At 36.0% G+C, this 23,007-nt stretch overlaps 1 protein-coding gene across 1 annotated transcript in view; it reads right to left on the bottom strand.

Moving 5' to 3' along the window:
- Positions 1 to 23,007, bottom strand: part of ERBB4 (erb-b2 receptor tyrosine kinase 4) — a gene marked incomplete at its 5' end in the record, with an annotated part of 720,994 nt that overhangs the window by 514,948 nt on the left and 183,039 nt on the right. The window contains one exon of the mRNA XM_023510372.1: positions 8,666 to 8,852. Coding sequence (XP_023366140.1) covers positions 8,666 to 8,852 — 187 coding nt within the window. The remainder of the gene's footprint in view (positions 1 to 8,665; positions 8,853 to 23,007) is intronic.

The following is a 23,007-nucleotide window of genomic DNA, read 5'->3' as shown; positions in this document are numbered from 1 at the left end:
AAGGTCTTGCTTGAAGAAATTATCTTAAACATTTTGGGGGGAGTGGCATAATATGAAGACATGGGAAATGGATCATGATTCTCCCCCAGAGTATATCTTATTAGCAACAAGACCTTAGGCCTCATTTCCTCAGATGTAAACTTATAATAAAGATGTTTTCCTGGTCAGCATTACAGGATTGTGTGTGAAGCAAAGAAAAAGATACAGAGCATTTTACAAAGAGTAAAATTCCGTAACATATGGGATATTATAATATCTTGCCCTGGTAAACATTGGAAGAAAATACGTTGCCTCATTTCTTATCTCTGACTAACTGAGGGGTTTAGGGTCTACCAAACTTGGGGCTGCCTCCTCTAACTAAGCCAGATGTATTTATGTACATTTTTATTGCAATAGTGGTCAAAGATTCCATGTACTCTTTATTCTGTCTAAAATACAAATTCAGTTAATTCCCAAGTATTATTCCTACTATTTCCAGTCCTATGGAAATACAGGAAAATTAGAAAGTACAACGATCCTATGATTCTGGGACCAGCATTACTATTCCTCCCTTGGTAACTGGGAATGGATGCAAAAAAGTTGTCAGTTCTTCATAGTTCAGTGTCCTGGGTGAGGGTGGGAAGGGGGGTATTCTGATATATTTATTGTTTTCCTCAGTGTAAAATTATGAGCCTATGCTGATAACTACTCTATATCTCATGCTGTGTTTGGGACCCTAAGAAGCAAAGATTCTCTTTAATTTTTGAACATCATAAGCAATCATGCATGCGTTCTCAATAAATGAGCTTTAATAAATAGGTTTGTAGACCTTAAATATTTTTTTCCTTAGGATATATATGCCTCATCCCCCAGGATGGGAACGCACAGACTTAGTGTATCTTGGAAATAAGAAAGAATAAACATGGGGGATTAGGGTTTTGAGCAGATAATCTTCCTGAGAGACTCCATAATTCTATGCTTCCCTAATTTTTTTCTGAAAGATGCTACAAGGATTTAATAGAATGTCTTTCAAACCCTGGAGCCCCTCATGTTCCCTGAAAGGGACACAATTCAAGAAGGCCGCATATTATGGCCCCAGCAGATCATCCTGCTAGTCGTAACCAAAGACATGATAGCAGAGGAGAAGGGATGATTTTATTTCCTAAAAACTCTACCTCACTACACCTTTACGCTTTTTTCTCCACAGGCAGCCTCCTCGCTGATTCACGGTATTGCAGGAGAAGAAATTCTCATCTCCTCTTCATTCAGTTCCATAAATTCACTCATTCGTTCTCTAAAGAGTCAGTGCTCTGAGCATATATCCCAAAAGTTTGCTGAAATGGCCATTAGAATGCTCTTACCCATAATTATAACATATCCTCTTTTCAAATATATTTCTGTCTACTCACATAAACACATCATCATGGTTTTCCGTCTTCTAGTCAATACGCACTGCATGACATGACAAGCAGACAATATTCTTTAAAACAGTGACAGTATCCTTTCTAGAATGTTGAATCTGACCTAAAAATGGACCCCTTCATATGAACTTGTCACTCTTTTCACAGATTCTATCTAACTCATCTAATTTTCATTATAGATTAGTTTTGATTGAATCAGTTTCCAAGTCATTTATGCTTAAGCTAGGACTATTCTTGGAATCTTTTTTTTTCCCTGCAAATATCACAACATGCTGAGTAGTTCTTATAAGGTAATATGAGTAGTACATTTGTCAACACTCTGTTTAACAACCATCTCTGAACTAGGTTAGTTGAACCCACTCATATGTTACTAAGACCTTTCACTGACTAGCTGAAGAATGTTTAGCAAATCTAGTGTCAGAAAAATCCTCAGAATGAATAATCTTGTGGAGGTCAAGACAAATGTCAGGGCCAGTGAAGAGTGAAACATGAAGAAGGAGATTTAAAATGAAGGCCCAGGGCAACAGGTGGTTGGCATGAAGACAGGCGAGAAGTGCCATGAGGTAGTGAAGGCCACACTTTTACAGAGACTAGACGAAGACAAGCCTCAGGCTTCTCATTGCCAGAGAAACAAATACACAAAGTAGTAGTTTCACACTAGTATCAGAAAAGGTACTAAACTTTGGATCATTTATTTATTTATTTATTTAAGGTCTAAACAAGTTATACCCAAAGTCCTGATGAAGCGACAAGAATCTGTCTGAATATGCAGAAACAGATGGAATAGCTTTCTCAGGGTGTCGACATGAAGGAAAGCTGAAAACAAAACTGATGGAAGGAAGAACGAAGCCGGCCGGCCATGAAAGGTGCTGTCATCGACGGGTTCCCTGCTTTATTTCTTTAATGCCCACAACCTCGTGAAGCAGGATTTTCTTCACAGTTTTCAAGATAAAGAATCTGAGTCTCAGAGAGACACTAAGACTCTAAGTGGTAGACAAGGCATGTGAACAAAGATGTTTCTGATCTCACGTCCATGCTCTTTGACATACACTGTCAGTGACTGGAGGCCCGCCACAGTGACTGGAGGCCCGCCAGCTTCAACACGAGGCTGTGTGGTTGGCCATTATGGAATAGTGCTGAGGAGGTGGGAGAAACTTAACCATGAACAGGCACTATGGTACTGTGATTGGCTATTTCAATTAATCACTTAGGCATATTTGAAAGCAAACATTCAATTGCCATGTTTAGAGGCCACATGTTTCATAATTTCGTATCACTCAGACTTGTATCTCCTGGACTAAGCATTTTATTTTACTTTTATTCTATCAGAATCCAGTAAACTTAACATATTCTTTCATTCTTATTGAGGACTCCCAAAAATAACTTTAGCATTTTACTTTTTGTTCAACATTTTTATTTGCTTCCCTAAAATAATACTCCAATAAGGTTAATCCAGTTAATGGCCAAATGAACAAGTCTAATGTTTATAAAATATTAAATAACAGCTAAAGCACATAAATGTGTTGGTCTGAAAATTAGGGTATTTAGCTGATTTTTACAAAATAAGAATTGTATATTTGTATCTTCCCCACCTCCACATATTCAAAAGAGGTATTTTCATAATGTATATTATAAAAATGTAAATATTTAAGGTGAAATTTGGTGTGATAAATGTACCTAAACATGCATTAATTTTGTGCCTACATATTTGTATCCACCCATTATAATAAATAAGAGGCAGATAGATAGGCACTTGAGTATTTCCTCACATATTCCTTCATGTCCACAGTATAATATAGCAATGAAATTATATCATATTGTTCCTCCATTAGTAACAGATGAAATTATTTAATAAATTATAAAAGGGAAAAAATAATAGTGGTTTTTATGCCCCCATATAATTCCTTTTAGAGTTTGGACAGACTAGCAACTAAATAAGTAGAAGCTTATAGTCTTAAAGTTGCAAATATAATATTAAATGTTGATTTGAATTTTAAATAGGAATGTTCGGTTACGAAAAAGCTGACAAAACATCAGAAAGACATCCTCATTGGGAGTTATTAATAAGCACAGCTACATGCGAGTACCCTTAGTAGAGGAAGGGATGGAGCCCTCTCCAGCTACATTTTACTCAGATGCAGTGGGGACATTCCCAATGCCCTCAATGTATTACACATATGACTGTGTCCCTCAATGGACGGATGGATCATCCCTGTTCTGACCACAGAAGAATGAGATAGGACACCCGGAGATGCCAGGTAAGTTCTTTACTTCCTTGCACATTGTGTTCCTACTCTTAGTCCAGGGACCTGCCCCTTCTTGCCTACCTCGCTCTTCCCATAATGGACCAGGGGAAGGTGAATGGTAGAAATAAAACATGTTTTTCATTTTAGCCAGAAAATATGTTTACGTGTGTTTCCTGTCTGTGGTCATAACTAAAATGAAAGTACCTAACTAACATAGTCATGTTTTTAGCCATGGAATAGTTTTTTGTCTGCATCAAGATAATTAATAAGAATATTTAAGGTAGAAGTTAATTTATATATGTCTAAGTAACATCTAACTAGTAACCACTGAATGTGGCAGTCTTCATGTGAACGAACATCTTTTATACACAATATACTTTTCAGAAAGCAAATGAACTGTTCTACAGGTGTGCTAATCTTTGACAAAGCAGACAAAAATATACACGGGGGGAAAAATTCTTTTCAGTACGTGGTGCTAGGAAAGAAGGGGCAATCACATGCAAGAGAACAAAACGGGATTCCTGCCTCTCAGTATACACAAAAATTAATTCAAGATGGATTAAAGACTTAAATGTAAGATCCCAAACCCTAAAAATTCTAGAAGAAAATTTAGGAAAAAAACGTTCTTGGCATTGGCTTAGGCAAAGAATTTATGACTAAGGGGCAGCGCCTGTGGCTCAAAAGGGTAGGGCGCTGGTCCCATATGCTGGAGGTGGCGGGTTCAAACCCAGCCCCAGCCAAAAACTGCAGAAAAAAAAAAATTAAAAAAAAAAAAGAATTTATGACTAAGACCCTTTTGGGTTTTGTTGTATATAATACAACAAAAATAAATAAATAAATATAAATAAATAAATGGGACTTGATTTTAAACTAAAATGTTTCTTCACAGCAAAAGACTCAAAAGAGTAAATTGATTCTCTTGAAACCTACAGAACAGGAGAAAATAGTCACAAATTACAGGTCCACCAAAAGACTAATACACAGACTCTACAAGGAACTCAAACAAATTGGCAAGAAAAAAACAAATGATTCCATTAAAAAATGGGCCAAAAATGTGAAGTTTTCAGAAGAAGATAAACAAATTGTTTGCAAACATTAAAAAAATACTCAATATCACTAATCTTCAGGGAAATGCCAATTAAAACATCAATGAGAGGCCAACTACTGCTGTTAGGATTGACTTTATTAAAGTCAAAAAGTATTAGTGTCATGGATGAGGTGAAAGGGGACACTTACACTCTGTTGGTGGGAATGTAAATTAGTAAAATCTCTAAAGAAAACAGTATGAATATTTCTCAAAGAACCAAGAGTTCTTGCCATTTGATCTAGTAATACCACTACTGAGTATTTATGCATAGGACAAGAAGTCATTAAAGTCATGATATCAAAAAAACACATTCACCCATGTGTTTATCATAGCACAATTTACAATCGCAAAGACAAAGACATGGAGCCAACCTAAGTGCATATCAACTGATGACTGGGTTAAGAGACAGCATAGAAAAGACTGAAATACTGTATTTTACCAAATCTCAGGTGAAACTAGAAGCCATTATCCTAAGTGAAGTATGTCAGGAACAGATAAACAAATACCACATGATTTATTTGTAAGTAGACGCTAAATGATGAGTACATAAGGTCATACAGAGTTATATAATAGACTTCAGAGACTCAGAACAGGAGGATGGGTGGTTGAGGGATCAAAAATGGCCTATCAGGTACAATGTACACTATTCAGGTGACAAGTACACTAAAAAGCCTGACTTCACCCATCTGAGTAACAAAAAGACACTTGTACTCTTCACTTAAATCTATTGAGATTAAAAAAAGAAAGGCACATTGTTTTAATGTCAAATACCAAAAAAAGGATTTCAGTAGAAATATATATTCTCTCTCTCTCTACTTATATATACACACACATTTTTATGTACACTCATACACGCACACTTGCACATATGTGTGTACATATATAGACACTCCCAAAGATTCCCCCAAAATCTTAATTTTAGATTTTGTTATAACATTATTTGTACTCCCTATCCCTAGAACTACTACTTGTTATTTATTTTGTTTCAAGTGATTGAAAATGAAATTATGATTATCCTTGTAATGGTTTATCATTATTCAAAGTTACTACTCGGCAAAACAGTTATGCAAGATGGTTATCTCAGCATCTTCCACCTCTCCAAGCCACTTTCTGCCCACAGGTTTCCTTGGAGGCTCCCTGTATGCTATTTTCACTCTTGCTTCAACCTAGAGGGTATTTCTTATCAGTCAATCAAAAATTTATATGTGCTTGTCCCATCCCCTTTCTTTCTCCACAAGAGGAGAGATGACTAAAAATTATTTGCATCAAATCAATGTGAAGAGGTTAACTAGATATTGTTCTACCATTTCTTAGGACCATATATTTAATTAATCAGACTAGTATTTCTCAAATTTTAATAATCATCAGAATCACTGGAGGAATACTTAAAAACACGCATTTTTGGTTCTATCCCTAGAGTTTCTCATTCAGTAGGTCTCAAGTGAGACCCAAGAATTTGCATTTTTAACAAGTTCCCAGATGTTGCTAATGTTACCAAATCCTCAAAGATAAAAACTGAACGTATAGTATGTTAGGTTAGGCAGTGAGATATTTGACTAATCTGCAGAGTTTCAGCTTCTTCCCACATCATACCAGGTAAGTGTATAATTAAGCCCGATCTGGTCTCCCTGCACTTAATTTTTTTTAAATTAAATTATCACCATGCTTTGTATGACATACAAACAAGCAACATAAAAATCTTTCTAAAGTATAAAAACAATCTAATCTGAAGTAAATTACAATGCTTATTTGTTGCTTTCATCAGGTTACCGAGAACATGCTCTTTAAGGTATTACCATGAAGCAAATTTTATCCCACATTTCTCTTCATATGCGAAGGTTTTTACGTTCTTTCTTACAAATCTTACATGTAAACATAATCATGCTTGCCATGTAACTTCTGCTTCTCATAATTAGAGTTACATTTTTGAACAGAATACCTAAAGTAAGTACAATGATCCTAGGCTTTCTCTCTCACAGTATAATTCTGCCTTACATGTAAATTGTCAACCACCTGATAAATAAAAATCTGGAAAACATCCAAAATGTCTGAATTTCTTACCATTTCTATTGTACTCTAATTCATATTCAAAAAGAAATAACTTCTGGATAATTATATATTTTTCTAAACAATAAACTTATTCTGTTAATCACTTTTTACTCATTTTTATTACTATACAAGAAAATACCAAGGCTGTGTAGCAGAGGGAAAGGAATAATATTTTTGCAATAATAGTATTATATTTTGGTATGGTACAAGTTAAACAACTGTCACAATCACAAGTCATACATGATGGGAACCCATTCAGTAGATAAGGTATATTTAAATGTGATATAAATTTGATTAAATAACTTTTTGAAAACACATTGTGCTGATATTAAACATGAAAATAAATAAAAGAACTCCTTACAGACCTATTTTCTATATAAGAGTCTTCAAATAGTATATCTTCTATAATAATAACAGATTTTAAGTATTATAAAAAGTTTGAAAAAATTATTCATATTTTTCTTTAATATGATCAGAGGAACATCATGAAGAAAACATGATGTTTACTATCCAGATCTTAACTGGATTATATTACAGTATTTTCAGATTCCTAGTTTCCATCATTCCATTTTTTTATATCCCTGTCAGTTCCAAGATCCTTTTTTCAATCATTACTTCTACAAAAGGAGTACTTTAGTTAAAAAAAAAAAAAATTCAGAGAGAAAACAATGTTGAAAGAAAACTAAATTGATGAGGGATTTTATAAATTCTGAATAATTTGCAATTACCATTAATTTCATGAATCCTGTAGCAATCATGCCCCAAATCAATAACAATCAGTAATTTTTTCACCTAAAATATCTCCAATTTTATCTCACATTTTTATCTATGAAGCTATTTCTAATGTAAAAGTATAAATTTTATACCCTTTATGAATATAAGAATTTCAATAATATGAAAATATTAATCATTTCCTATTGAATATTTTAAGGCAATAACTCTAAAATGCTCATTTTTTCAACATCAAGAACAATTAGCACTTTGTGAACTCCAAATACATGTAAAATCACCCCTTTATTTGGATATAAATATAAAAATTATATCGATTTGGGTTAAATTAATAGTCTCAGCTCTGTAAACTATTTTATCCCACTGTGAGATAAAATTAATTACTAATTGGCACATTTTGATTATAGGTGTACAAGGCAAAATTCATGATGAGACATCTTATAGCAAAAAGCCTTGCACCAGAGCTTTAGGAACTATGAACTGTAAGAATTTTAAAGATACCAGTAGAAGCAACTGCAAAACAAACTCCTAATAAGTGTTTTGTGTAATAAGAAGATATTTTTTTTTTTTTTGCTAGCACTATGTATCTCTAAGCTTAGAAGAAATCACTCTGAGTATATTAAAGCATTCTGAGAAAGAATTACTGATGGCATTTAGTGAGCTACTGATGAATAAGAGCAATAGAAATTAAATGAATTAGATATGTATTCCACATTAAGGTGACTGTCCAGAAACTAAAGTTTATTGGCACTGGGTATAGTAGCTTGGGCATTACTAAACTTTAAAGAGACTCACGGCCTTACTGCAGCAATTTGATGACAGGGTCCACAGTTCACCTGAAACCACCAAACACAACACTCTGAAACCTGCTTCCATCTCAGTTTCAGTCACTGGTCATTTCCTTAAAGCGTACTTCTGTTCATCTGAGATACAGTATGGATTTTGGTACCCCTCACAACGTGCTTAAAAAAATCCAAGAATAAAAGAAAGAGCATCATAGGGCTCCCATTTTTCATAAAATGAATAAACGACAGAAGTTTAAGTGTTTTAAAGTGTTCTCTAACGTAACACATACTACAGTGACCACACATACATATGTGCATGTGATATATCATATCAATGAATGTGTTGGTTAGTTTGGATATTTTCCTTACCTGTCAAGTTCTTTAATCCAAGTTCTTGAAGTCCAAAATTTCCATCTTTTCGGTAATTTAAAAATATTGCCAAGGCATATCGATCCTCATAAAGTTTTGTCCCACGAATAATGCGTAAATTCTCCAGAGGCAGGTAACGAAACTGATTAAGAGCCACTAACACGTAGCCTGTGACTTCTCTGATAGACTGAAAAGACACAAACAATTGCCTGTGTTAAAAAATTAATCTTCCAGGATGCATATGCAGTCATTTAGATAAAATAAAAGAGGTATTTAACTCTAAAGGTCACCTTTTAACTCATTTCCACCGCATATTCTAAATAATTGGCATAATAATACTAGATTGCAAAGGGTTAGATTCCCATCTGAGGTACTAACACCTCCAGCATATGAGGCCAGTGCCCTACTCCTTTGAGCCAGAGGCGCCACCTGAAGTTGCATTTCTTTTAAAGAGTCATGAGTGTGCTGATGGTTGTTTTATGAGATATTCTTCATACCTGACATATGAATATGATGAAAGGAATAAAGACCTTGTTCACTGGCAGACTACAATGAGCTAAGAACACAGGGCCATCAATCAGATTTTACATAAAAAAAGCAAATCGTTAAGCTTTTCATAAGTAAAATAAAGCAGCATTCTTTTGTAGACTGTGGGACAGATTTAAAACTGGCATATTGGTATTTACTGTTAACATTTCTCCAGGAATATTTTCCCTGTACATCTTTGGAGAACACATAGGCAGGTCACTATGAAAGTTTTGAGAGAGACTGTGTGATAGGCCATTATTTCACTTCCAAGAAACACATCCAACAGTCTCCTTTCTGATTCACCTCTGCGATCTTCACCTGGTGTGGCTTACTGGTGCTCCTGGGAGGGCTTCATCTGTTTTTGTCCACACAGATTTATGTTTCTTGACTTCTGTGTATCTCAAAACGTTCATTGAAAATTGATTATTATCTCTAAATTCATTACAAACACTTTTTTATTTTACTACTTCCCCTTAAATGTGGTTCTTTGTGAGTTAGTTATTTGAAGCATTGGGATACATTTTAAAGTAAAACAATGTCAATAAAAAGCTTTGAACTTCATCTGAAGTTACACTTTCCCAGTAAATTGAACAGTATCATTATGACAGTTATAAACATATATATTAAAATACTAAAAAATTTAAATTACGTTTTCATGGCTCTCCTCATTCTGTGACTCCACTACACTGTATGATCTGGTCATCGGTTCTCGTTCAGTGTCCCATTTCAACTTTCGACCCGGCTCACTCTGCTCCAGTTACGCTGGTCTGCCTGTTATTCTTCCAACAGGCCAAGCCTGGCTCTACATGCGGCATTCATGAAATACCCTGAACGGTTTCAGTTGCTGTCTCTCGTTATCTTCTTTGCTAACTTCCTCACTAACTTCAAGTTTTTACCCAAGTCTCAATTTCTTGGTTCTGGCAAATAAGACCTATTTAACTCTACAGCCCTACCCCACCTTTCCTTGCTCTAATTTTTATATTTTTCTAGGAGTTATCATCATCTAACATACCAAAAAATTTATTTATCACATTAGTATTTATAATCTCTGTCTTTCCCCTTCCTAGAATATAGTTTTATAAAGTTGGCCACTTTGCTTTGTTCATGCATGTGTTCCGGAAAAGTGGCCATAAGGAATCAGTAAGTATTCCTGAGTACTCTGGCCCTTCCCTGGTCACACTCTGCACCACCAGCAAAGTCTGTGGAGTCAAGGAAAACATCCTTCAAAAGTCTGTACTCCTCTCTTCTGGGCTGTGCTTCAAACTCTGTGATCCCATGATTCCCTTCCCAAATCACCCCAAGTCCTCAACCAGGGCCCGTGACATCACCTTCTCCAGTTCTGCATCTGACAGCAATGACAGCAGCGTCTGACAGCAGATGTTGACACCAATGTGCATGCATTTCGGAAGGATGGGTGGTCCGGGTGCTTCTGGATGAAGGGAAACTATACACATCCCAGATATGTGGGCTTCAGTATTCACTAACTTATGCAAGATCATGCATAGTACAGGACAGAATGAGCTGGAGAGACTCCCGGCTGGGACCTTCTCTCTCTCCACACCACCATATCCTTGAGGATTCCAAAAGTTTTCTAACATTGCACTCAGGCCCCCATGTTATAAAGACAAATCTGTCAAAGGGGAAGATGGAATGTACTTTATTTACTAGTCTCTGGTTTATAATAAACAAGAAAAAAAAAAAGCGGGGCTTCCCACCATACTCTTGTCCCAGGTTTCACAATTCTCAGGGATGAGCACACTAACAGTCACCTGAAGAATCCTAAGGACACACTAGTGGGCATGGAGAGGAGAGGGACGCATGGAATACCTGGGCCTGGGATCAGACAGTGAGCTGGGAGCACTGGGGGCCTTCCCCAGACACTGAGCCTTGGGGTGAAGAGTCAAATGCTCTTCTAGGAAAATAGCAGAAAGGCAAGCAGGGATCAGCATTATTTGTACACCACAATCTCTTTGAAATTGTACCTGCCTGGAATAGTCTAGCTCCAGGGCTCTATAATTCTATCTTTAGACAGTCCTGATGGTTAAACTTTTACCTCTTTATGTACTTGAAAGAGAAATTGTAAACATGTTTTGACATCATATGATCTCAAGAGGAAAATCCTTGCATTATTAAAATGTTTGTATTTAACCCATAATTATTAAGTGATCTAAGTCACAATGATGACACTAAGGTAAATGTTGACGATGAAGAATGCACAGTTACTGTCCTGCCCGGGGAATGTCATAACACCTGTCAGTCCTCCCAACAGACTCACCCTTAGCTCCAACCCCACTTAAGAAGTAACTCTTCTTATCAAAAACTGTGAAAACCTATTGATTTATCTGAGGATGGAGGAGGCTATTAAATGGCATTAGTGGAGAAAACAGAGATGATGCACACTCAGGTTAAAAAAAAAAGAGGTTTACATGCAAAAAAAAAAAGCAATGCTATTGTAATTTTGTACTGTTTATTTGAGGGAAAAATATTTCTACCTATTAATTGATACAGATGTGTCACTTGGCATGGCTTTTGAATCATACATTAGCAGAAGCCACAAATAACCTACAAATAACAATGGCTCTATTATGTGTGAGAGGTTTGAGCCAAGAACAAGGATGAACACAGAGAGAATCAGTTAATATAAAAAGAAGCTTCAAGTGCCTTTATCTACAAGAAAAAGTATAATGACTAAGAATGGTGTTGCAATTCACATATTATTTAATATATTTATATTAGAATTGTGATATAAAACATATATACTTCTTATTCCACAGGGTATGCTGAATTATTCTTAGAAACATTTTTGTTATTCATGGAAGGCCATCCTATTTCTTACATCCCTTTCTTCTCCCCAGAGAAATAATGTAAAAAATAGAAAAAAAAGAAAGATGTTAGTGAATCTCTCATCCCAATATCTGTTGCTCTAACCTTTTATATTGATAAGAACTCATGGAACTAAAACATTTTTTAAGGAATTATAGGGGATACATATAAAGTTCCTATAGCTAAAAGCAATACATCGTCACTTGATTTTGGCCTCTGTCTTCCTGTTTTTGGATCTTCATAGTCATTCTTTCAGGTACTCTTAAAATCTTCCCCTGAACAAATATTTTGAAACATCTCAAATGGAAACTCCACACTGGAACACGAGCCACAAATATGCACTGATTGCAAATAAAATTAGAGAAAAACAATTGAATAGTGGCAGGGTTGCTTAATGATGAAAAAGAGTCAATGGAATGGTTTGAGCCAGTACTGGCAGATCTGGGCAAAAATTAAAAGACATCTCTAGAAGTGTGAATTAATTGTTACCATGTCTGGTAGGGCCACATGACCATTAGGTAACCATTGCTCTTCTCTCTTCAGCCATCAGGAAGAAGCTGAGTAGCACAGCATTTTCAACTTTTCCAGCACATTTTATGAATTTTTTACCAACTTTTAAACACATGGACTTATTCGTGAAAAACTATAAGGGTAAGAAATATGGGCTTGTCTTACAGGCAAAGCTGAGCTCAAAACCTTGCCTTTTTGCACTAACTATGTGGCCTTGATTAGGTTGTTTGACCCCTTAGCTTCTCATCAACTCAACGAAGAGACCTCAACCCCTCTATTATAAAGCAGGGATTGGGTGTAAGGTATAAGTATTAAAAGATACAAGAAAAGTATCATCTGCCAAACAGTGAATATTCAACAGATGCTAAATATTACAAATTGCCAGGCAGACGAACTGTCTCCGGACAATCTTATTTTCAAGTAAAATAATTATAACATCATTACATAAGAACCATTGCTTTTGTTCTCTCTAATATGAAACTTTTGTGTATGCAATCTTCAATTTATTCCTCAATTTCAGAAATAGTACCTTTAATTTTTGCATTAATATTATAGCCCTTAGCACAGACCGTGGCATTGAACAGACGTTCAATAATGACTGTGGAATGCAATGAAATTGAAAAGTGGAAAGCAATGCTTAAGGTCTTTTTAGATATTATTTTCTGAGGAAAAGGATATTAAGAATTGCTACTAATAAAAAACATTGTTTGAACACCACAATCATGATTTATGCCCAAGGACCGCAGTTGTAAATAGAAATCATCAAAATGCCCCAGCATAAAGAAAATCTTGAATCTGGTTCTGGCTCAGTAACAGTGTAGTTCCAGAAACTCTCTAATGTCAACCTAAGAGTGAATACCCACCCTCAGACACATCTTCCTCCTCCTAGTGTAAGCTTCTGCTCAGTAAAACTGACTGATATCCAGTATCAGTATATGCTTCTATAGCGGCTTTGTTCAAGTAGTGAATACAGAATGTTATGAAAGCCTTGAATGTTTCAAAACTCTTTTGACCCAAGGATAATTTGTTTTGCTTATAGCATTTGATGATGAGAAACCAAAAGATGTGGAAAATAAAGGAAATTGGTCAACTTCCCAGGGCATAAGCCAAAAAGAAAATAAAATCATGATTTTTGCCCTAAATGACAAGAAGTTTTATAATTATTTATCCTCAATAATATTTTAGGGGAAAATGCGAAATCTGCAGTTATAAACCTCGCAGGGTTTTCAATGGATGTCATTCAATCAGATTAGATGAAATTGTACTGGTTCACTGAGCTATCCTTCCGCCTCTAGATCATTTCAGAGAAGTTAGTCTTTATTATTTTAAACTTCTATTTCATTTCACAATCTTTTAACAACTATTAATTTTTCTGCACTTGACAAAACTCCCTTATTCCTTTCTTTGTAGTTGATTTTCTTTAATTTGGTACTTAGTGGAAATAGAAAATAGTTTCTTAAATGTTCCTTCATCTACCTTAAGATTCAAGTGATTGCACTTCTGCACAATTCCTGAATATTTAATCAGCATTCAGGAATAATTTTATGCATATTAAAAACAATTATATGTCTTTAGCTAAGTATGTAGAAATTTGTTTCCTAGATTATTTTCTACTCAAATTATGCAACAAACCCATGTTTGTTAGTTATGTTTCTTTAATATAACCATCTCTTTGAAAATACACTTATTTGTACTAAAATCTGCTATAATAAGTAAAAAAATTCTGAATTCTAATTTATACTGCTGTCTGGTCAGGGTGGCTCATGCTGGTATTTCCAACACTCTGGGAGGCTGAGGTGAGTGGACTAGTTGAGCTCAGGAGTTTGAGACCAGCCTGAGCAAGAGTGAGACTCTATCTCTACTAAAAATATAGTCAGGTGTCATGGCAGGTGCCTACAGTTCCAGCTACTGGGAAGGCTGATGCAAGAGGATCTCTTAAGAATTATACCTCTTTGTCTTATGCACTGGTACCCAATTAGATGTCATCTGCAAATACTACTAATACCAAGACATCCCCAACTATAATAGTGATTATTTCTTGTCAGTAGACTTGAATTTGAATAAATCTTTAGTCTCACAGAGAAGAGTGTGGAACAGAGAATGGTAGAGAGTCTAGGGGGAAAAGTACAGAAAGTTGCCTGTTTGGGTAACGACTGCAGAATTGATGTGTTCTCTGATGGTGACAAATGAAGTAGCAAACTGTAGCCCATCAGTAAGGTTTTCCATTCAGTTTCCCGAGGCAATTAACTTCTGCCCTTGCCCTTCATAGACTGTCTGAGAGTATCTAAAGTGCTGAACAGTCTTAACTATGACATAAAATAAGAAAGTTTACCTGAATAAAAACACATTAATAAGCGTATGGCAAATATGACATATTCCCACTGCTTGTAAAGATACTTTTGTGTGTTTGGGACACCCTGGCAAGCAGGTACTCAAAGACTGATATAATTAGATTTGAAAAAAAACAGAATAGTACAAAAAGTCATATATCTGACTTTAGCGAAGTAAAATGCACACTTATTACACACAACATGAAATAACCCTCAAGGGTGGAAAATCTTATCCAAGTCATCCCAGAACACTGTTAACCGTCAGCCATGACCAGGCAGTCTCTGAGGTACCAGGGCTACTGCAATCCCTACTGTCTAAGAATCTGCAGGCCATTTATTCATCACTGGCCACTCAGCCATCTCTCAGCCCGTGAAATTTTAGCAGTGAACACCTTCAGTTCCATAGAAAAGAGGACTACCTTCTTCTCTCTAGAAGTCACTATCTTTTTTCCTCTATATTTTTGTGATCTGGCTGGAGAGTTTTTAATAGTCCTGTTTCAAGTCTACATTCACAATTAATCCTTATTTATACTATATCCCTATGGCATAAACTTGTTACCCTAGAGTTAGGTTTATAAAAGTAAAATAAATTTGGCCTAAAGCTGCCTCTGTGCTTTCTGTATAGCAAACTGCCACCAAAGGAGTATATTCTTTTAACAAGTTGGTGAGGCTCCGTCAATCACAGCCAATCTCAGCCGAGCAGATCCTGTCCACAGAAGGCAATAGCTTATCACACCTTGTCCAAATTAGATAAATGTCAGGCTGTGAGCAATTAATCTATCTCTATTGATCATTTCCTTTTCTGTCTGTAAATAACGACTGCTCCATTTCTGGGTGCTGAACAGATCCTGGTCTGAATGCTGTCTGGGTCACATGCCAGTCTTTTCTCAAACTCTATTACATTTAATTTGTCTAAAGTTTTTCTTTTAACCGATTATACAGAGTAAATTGGGAGCTTTCATAGATTCAATTACAAAATCATTACATAAATATTAATTTTAACTGCCTATACTTCAAAAAATTCATGAGTTAAAAATGTCATTATCCCTAAATATTAAGGTGACCAGATTTTAACATTGGTAAAGCGGGACACCTTTGACGGGGGTGGGGGTGGGGTTCTTGATTAAAAATTTGGTCTATATGGAGCAACAAAAATTTTCATAGAATGCAAAAATAGTTTGTAATATATATATTTTTTTAATTTCAACATAAGTACAATTTACAAATATAATACATTAAAAACAAATTATGTATAGGACAGAGCCTGTGGCTTAAAGGAGCATGGTGCTGGTCCACCTGGGTGACCTTGCCCAGGAGGAGAGTACGGAGTTTACATTAGTCTTTTCATTTCCAAATGAAGTTACATTAACCTCTTCATTCACAAATGGAGTTACATTAACCTTTTCAGCAGCCAAAAACCATATATTCCCTTCCAGTTGTTCCCGTTCCCTAGCTTGTCGTGCATTCTTTCCAAAAATCGGGACTTTTTTAAAATGCCATGGGACACGGGACAAACTGTTAAAAATCAGGACTGTCCTGCCAAAAGCAGGATGTCTGGTCACCTTACTAAATATATATAGGTATGTATATGTGTATATGTATATATGTGTGTGTATATTTTTAGAAAGAGAGAGAGAGTTTTCTTTTCCATGTATTAACACAGGTAAGCTTACATATTTAAACCTGAATTCCAAATTGACATTTTAACAATCTTTTATAACTATTTAAAATACAGTATTCAGGGGCAGCACCTGTGGCTCAAAGGAGTAGGACGCAAGCCCCATATGCCATAGGTGGCAGGTTCAAACCCATCCCCAGCCAAAGACTGCAAAAACAAACAAACAAAAAAAAAAATAGAGTATTGAATTCATTTTTCTGATCAGATATATACATTAAGTTCTAATAATTTTGAAAATCAAATTTTAACTGAAATGAATTATATATAATATGTTTTATTATTTTTATTTATTTATTTATTATTTTTAGAGATGTGTCTTGCCATGTTGCCCAGGCTGGAGTGCAGTGGATACTCACAGGCATGATCCCACTACTGATCACCACTTGCTCCGTTTCCGACCTGGGCCAGTTCACCCCTCCTTAGGCAACCTGGTGGCACCTCCCCACCCCCAGGAGTTCACCATATTGATGCCGAATTTAGTGCAGGACACCGGATCGGCACAGGGCACTACAACTCAGAACTCCTTCACTCAAGCAATCCTTCTGTCTCAGTCTCCTGAGTAGCTGGGACTAGAGCGCGTGCCACCACGTCTGGCTGTTACGTATAATATATAATATAGTATATATAACTGAAATTACATTAAATTATATTCAATGTAATATATAATTATACACTATAGCTGAAATTATATTAAATTTCAGTTTATTTATTAAAATTATATTAAATATAATTATTATATGTTATATTATATATATACTATATAAAGGCAGAAGTAGCAAGGATACTTAGAAATCTTTGAATTAAACTTTGTTTAGATATACAGCTTAAATAAAAAGAAATTTTTAGCTGACAGAACTTTCATACAACTGAGGCTACACCAGAATCAAAGCACTGTACTTTTTAGTAACATGGTACATGTAGTGGTGAGAATTCTCCATAGTGAACCAAACTGGTTAGGACAATGTAGCCCAATGATTAAATCTGGGTACTACCTAGTCTGACAAAACTTGGGGTGATTCTTGTTTCCTAAACTTCTTAACCTTATACATTTATTTAACCCTACTTTTCTTCTGCAAAACAGGATCAGTTTTACTACATGCTTAAAACTTGAATCAACAGATTATCTATTCCATCATATTATTATTGGTAGTGTAATTTTTCAAATATTTCTAGAAGTATCTTGTGTAGTTTAGGAATAGAAAATATATACAAACACATTTGATATTAAAGTGATTAATTAAACAATTGGTAGTACACTGTGAATAAAAACATAGAGTCAGTGAGACTGCCTATTATGGAGTGAATTATAACCACCCTTTAAAATCTACATGTTGACTTGGTGCCCGTAGCACAGTGGTTACAGCACCAGCCACATAGACTAAGGCTGGTGGGTTCAAATCCAGCCGGGGTCAGCTAAACAATAATGACATGTGCAACAAAAAATAGCCGGGCATTGTAACGGGCACCTGTAGTCCCAACTACTTGGGAGGCTGAGGCAAGAGAATCGCTTGAGCCCAGAAGGTTGAGGTTGCTGTGAGTTGTGACACCACTGCACTCTCAACTGAGGGCAACATAGTGAGACTCTGCCTCAAAAAAAGTAAAATAAAATGTACATGTTGAAGCCCTAACCCCAAGTAACTATTTTGGAGATGGTGTCTTTAACGAGGTGATTAAGCTAAAATGAGGCCATTAAGGTGGGTCCCCAACCCAACACAATTGGTCTCCTTAAAAGAAGAGAAAATCAGGACACACACATCGGCAGAGGAAAGATCCTGAGCAGACACAGAGGGAACACGGTCCTAGGCAAGCCGGGGACAGAAACCGCACACCTGGGTCCTGTGTGCCTCTAGCACTGTGACAAATTATCTGCTGTTTAATCTGCCCAGTCTGTGGCTCTTTGTCATTGCAGTCCCAGCAAACTGTACACTAAGTTCATTCATCTCCCAGCATTTAGCAATTTTATATTGGGTAAATTATTTAGTCTTTCTGTGCCTCAGTTTCTTCCTATGTAAAGTGGGGATAAAAAGACCCCCAAATCCTAGGATTATTTTGAGAAGTAAATCCCTCTATATTACTGAACCAAAAACCTGGCTCATATCAGGACCTCAATATTGCTTTATATTGTTTCTCTGAATTCAGAATTTTCACTTTTCTTCAATGTGCTACCTGTAGGGTACAGTATATATAAAAATGTGAGTGTCTATTCCTAAAGGAATAACTACAGTTCACCAAAGTTTTGATGAGAAAACTGCTTGATACCATTTCAATGTACAATTGAGAGTGACAGTTTCATGTCTGAGGTCTTTTATAAATGCAATTTTTCCTCTCTCAAAATTTAAAGGAGGAAATGGGCCTTCATGAAATGATGTCTGACAACAACGGCTTCTGCTGAAAAGCATCTGGGAGACGGCCTTTGCGGAATCCCAAGTTCGAGGTGACTGCTTTTGTGACTAAGCTGTTGTTATTTTTAAATGAAAAGGATGAGCAATTTCAGAAATAGAAGAGCCAAAGTGTCAGGCTTGGATTTGACAAGACTGCCAAGATACGCTTTAATATCTGTCTAAATATTTGGCCATAATAACACAAAACGAAGAGCTTAATTAATTTATAGAAACCAAATATTTGTTTTAGTCATCTCCTTCAGTGACAAGGTCTCATGTCACTGAGGATGCTGTTACTATTCTACTCAAACACAGACCAAAAACATTCTATGACCATCTGTGGGGTGTAATCAGAATGACATCTATGACATAGATTGAGGCCAGGGACTTGTAGAATAGAAACTAAAATGTTTTTCACATTTAAGATTCCTGATGCACGTTTTTAAGTAGCTATTGACTATTCCTATTAACTATATTAGCTTATATTTATTTACTGTTTTCTGTGTATGAGACGATTTACATCATCTACTGGTCACATCACTCTGAATATTATCTCTGTTTTATAGATGAAGAAACTAAAGTGAAGTAACTTGCCCAAAGTTACATACGAGCTGATATTAAAACAACAACAAAGAAGATCTGCCTTATTCTCAGGCTTAAAATCCCCATCATTTTTAAGCACCTACACCTGTTTCAGAAAGTGGTAATCGTTACAGCCTTGCTTAAAAGTCATATCCATTGCAACACAAAATTTGTGATTTAAGAGTAACATTCTCTTTCCAAGGTTATTTTTATGACAAATATATTAGGTAAGCAAGAGTATCTATTGAAAGTAACTGCAACATGCTTTAATTATATTTCTAAATTAAAAATCTGCTAAAATATATTAAAAATTACTTAGAAGTCTCAAGAGCAGTACTCTCTTACTTGCCAAGAAGTTAGAAACATTTTCAAACAGATAGAATCAAATGAGATTCTGTGTATCAACTCAGAATGCAAATATGACCAAGTAACCCTAATGTTAAAGTACTTAATAAATATGCACTTGACTTTCCATCTTAAAAGAAATTCTTAAGTCTTTATAGTTTCAGCCTTATTCATTCATCCATTTATCTATCCATCCAAATATTTATTCCACAAATATTCATTTCCCACTAATAGGTGAGCAACATTGGTCAAGGTGCTGAGCCCCAGTGGTGAGGAGAGACACGGTCTGCACTCCCCTGATGGCTGCTCTCTTCAGCACTTACAATTTTGGTCTAATGACAAAACTGGTACTGAGACAAAAAGTGTTCAGCCAAGAAGGATGCACAGTGATTTGAAAGCTAACTTCTGTATCTTTGATTTTTATACATAAACCATTTATTTTAAAATTTAATGGGCTAAACACCTATTTATCTTGCTATGAAGTTATCTCGTATTTTGTCACACATTGTCCCTTCTATTTCTGAGAAAAACATTGCCTTTTTCTTTGACATGATTTCTTGCTGAGAGGCGCACTCATGTGTGTTTGTGTGTTCTCAGCAGCCTCAGGTAAACGACTTCATCATCAAACATTTCCCTCCATTTTTACCCTTTACTGGAATTTCACAGTGCGGCGATCATTATTCCATCTTCTAAGACAGCACATACATTTCTTACAAGGCACAAAGTATATTGATTTTTAAATGTCTTCTCAAAATGTCACCTTTTTGCCTATTCTGGTTTCATTCATTCAACAAATGGTGTGGATAGTGTGTTAGAAGCTTTTCTCTGTCTGGGACATGAGGACGCATAAAACATTACCTGGGCCCTTAATAGTTCACAAGCACTGGGGAAGATAGATGTGGAAGGGTCTAGAGGCATTAAGGTGTCAAAGGTGCAATGATGGAACTATCATATATTCCAAATATTAGAAGTAATGAAGGCCACAGTGGGAATATCAACAGCGTCGGTGTGAACAAAGGGCTCAGTTAGGTAACTCTGCCTGAAAAATACGAATGAAGGAAGTTTTTACAGAGAAACAAACAATTGCCTAGGCTCTGAAAGATTATGTGCTCCCTAGGGATTTAGCACCTAGACTGTGGTTGTCAAACACATGTTCTCTCTAAAAGAAACAAGGACTTCTTAGAGAAATTTCAAATTCTGGATCTGGGCCAAGAAATGTGCCCAATGAGCCTGAAGTGTCTTATCCTACTAGGTCAGGGGAAGGTACCACAAACTACCTGGTCTCACTTATCTCAAGGGCTTAAGAACCAGTTGGAAGAATCACTGGCCAATGGTGGGGATATCTGAGTTTCCAACATAATTACAACCGAATGAAACTCACCAAATGTTTTTAAATGGTATGATATTAATCCTTCATCTTTGGACAATAATAGCCGACCAATTCATTTTCTTGAGAACTTATAAGTACATGAAAATAACCAAGCACTCACCCTTTCTCCCTTTATAAGCTATAGCACCAGGTAAAGAAATAATAGATTAAAGGTAGTATCTTAGTCTGTTCAGGATGCCATAGCAAACTACCGCTGACTGGGGGGTAACAGAAACTGATTTCTCATAGTTCTGGAGGCTGGGAAGTTGAAGATCACAGCACCAGGAAATCTAATGTCTGGTGAGGACCCACTTTCTGTCATCTTTTTGTTGGGTCTTCCCATGACAGAAGGGGAAAGGGATCACTCTGATACCCTTTTATGAAGACAGTTATCCCCTTCATGAGGGCTCCATTCCTATGACATAATCACCTCCCAAAGTCCTCACCTCTGAATGCCATTACATTGGGCATAAATTTTGTGGGTACACAAACATCTATTCTTTGTCAAGAATCATGCTTTTTATAAAGTTTTTCTAACTAATAAGGGAAAAATAAATGTTAAAGTTAGAATATCAAATGTTAATTGATTGCATAAAATGTAGCTTTCTTACATAAGATGTTAATAAGGGCACAGAGCATGAGCCTTACGACAGCTCTCTGCATTTTCTCCACAGTTTTCCCATAAACCTAAAACTTTCCAAAAAATAACATTTATTTAAAATATTAGCATATTATCATTTTGAAATTGTATATGAATTAATGGTTCTGGGTATTCAGTACCAGCCAATGATATCACAACATTCTCCACAGCCTTTCTGCATGGCTTATATCAGCTTTTCTTCTGAACTACCTTTTCAAGTATGTGTGTATCATAAACAGTAGAATAGAGTTTCTTCTTCTGGACAGAGGGCTGATTTGTTAGCAGCCCCCTTTGTAAGAACTGGGTTTCAGAAGCTCCGAGTTCTTCAGCTGTGACAGAAATCCATTCCTTACACATTATCCACCTGTTTGTACTTTCTGATTGCTTTTGTGGGACCCCCCCCTCAGGCGCAGTGGGAAGCCACGTAAACACGCTGATGGCTGTGCCATGGAATCTCACATCTGCCAACACAAGTGACACACTAACTTGTTAGCTAAACCCTCCAGACACTTGACATTCTTGACAACAACAAGACATGATATTCCTCCCGCTGAACAAACACACCACCTCCTGTGGCCTCATCAAAGGGACTGAACATGAGCATTACAAGGCATCTGAGTCCACCTGCCAATTTGTTGGACGTATAAAAGACAGAGGAACATGGTAAACTCCATCACAAGTATGTGCTTAACAAAACTCAGGTTTCTTAAAATTCTACAGAAAAATCCCAGGCTTCTGAATAGGTCAATGATAAGAAGTAACAAAAATGGAAGAGGGGGAACTTGTAGTCAAGTCTTTAAAAAATCAAAAAAAAAAATTTTTTTTAAAGCCAACTGTAGTGTCGAGGGATGCATGCTTAGGTGATAAAATCATTATAGCCATGAAAGTAGTTGCTATATAAAAGTAAGAATGGCGGTTATTTGGGGGGAGAAGATAATTTGAGATTAAAATGGGGTACCTACTGCAGTTTTTGCGGTTGCTAGAAATGTTTTATTTCTTGGTGTAGCCTGATACTTAGAACATTGCTCATCTTTTTGAAATTCTTTAAGTTACATATTTGTTTTGTGAAGTTTTTGATATTTGTGTTACACACGTACCAGAAAGGTATAAAGAGAAGTCATCTACTGAAAAAAAAAAAAAAAAAAAAAAAAAAAAA

Source organism: Otolemur garnettii, unplaced genomic scaffold, assembly GCF_000181295.1.
Source record: "Otolemur garnettii isolate 467f Iridium unplaced genomic scaffold, OtoGar3 scaffold00013, whole genome shotgun sequence".
NCBI classification, from domain to species: Eukaryota; Metazoa; Chordata; class Mammalia; order Primates; family Galagidae; genus Otolemur; species Otolemur garnettii.
The sequence above is the reverse complement of the archived record's forward strand: the minus strand, read 5'-3'. Positions and strand labels throughout refer to the sequence as shown.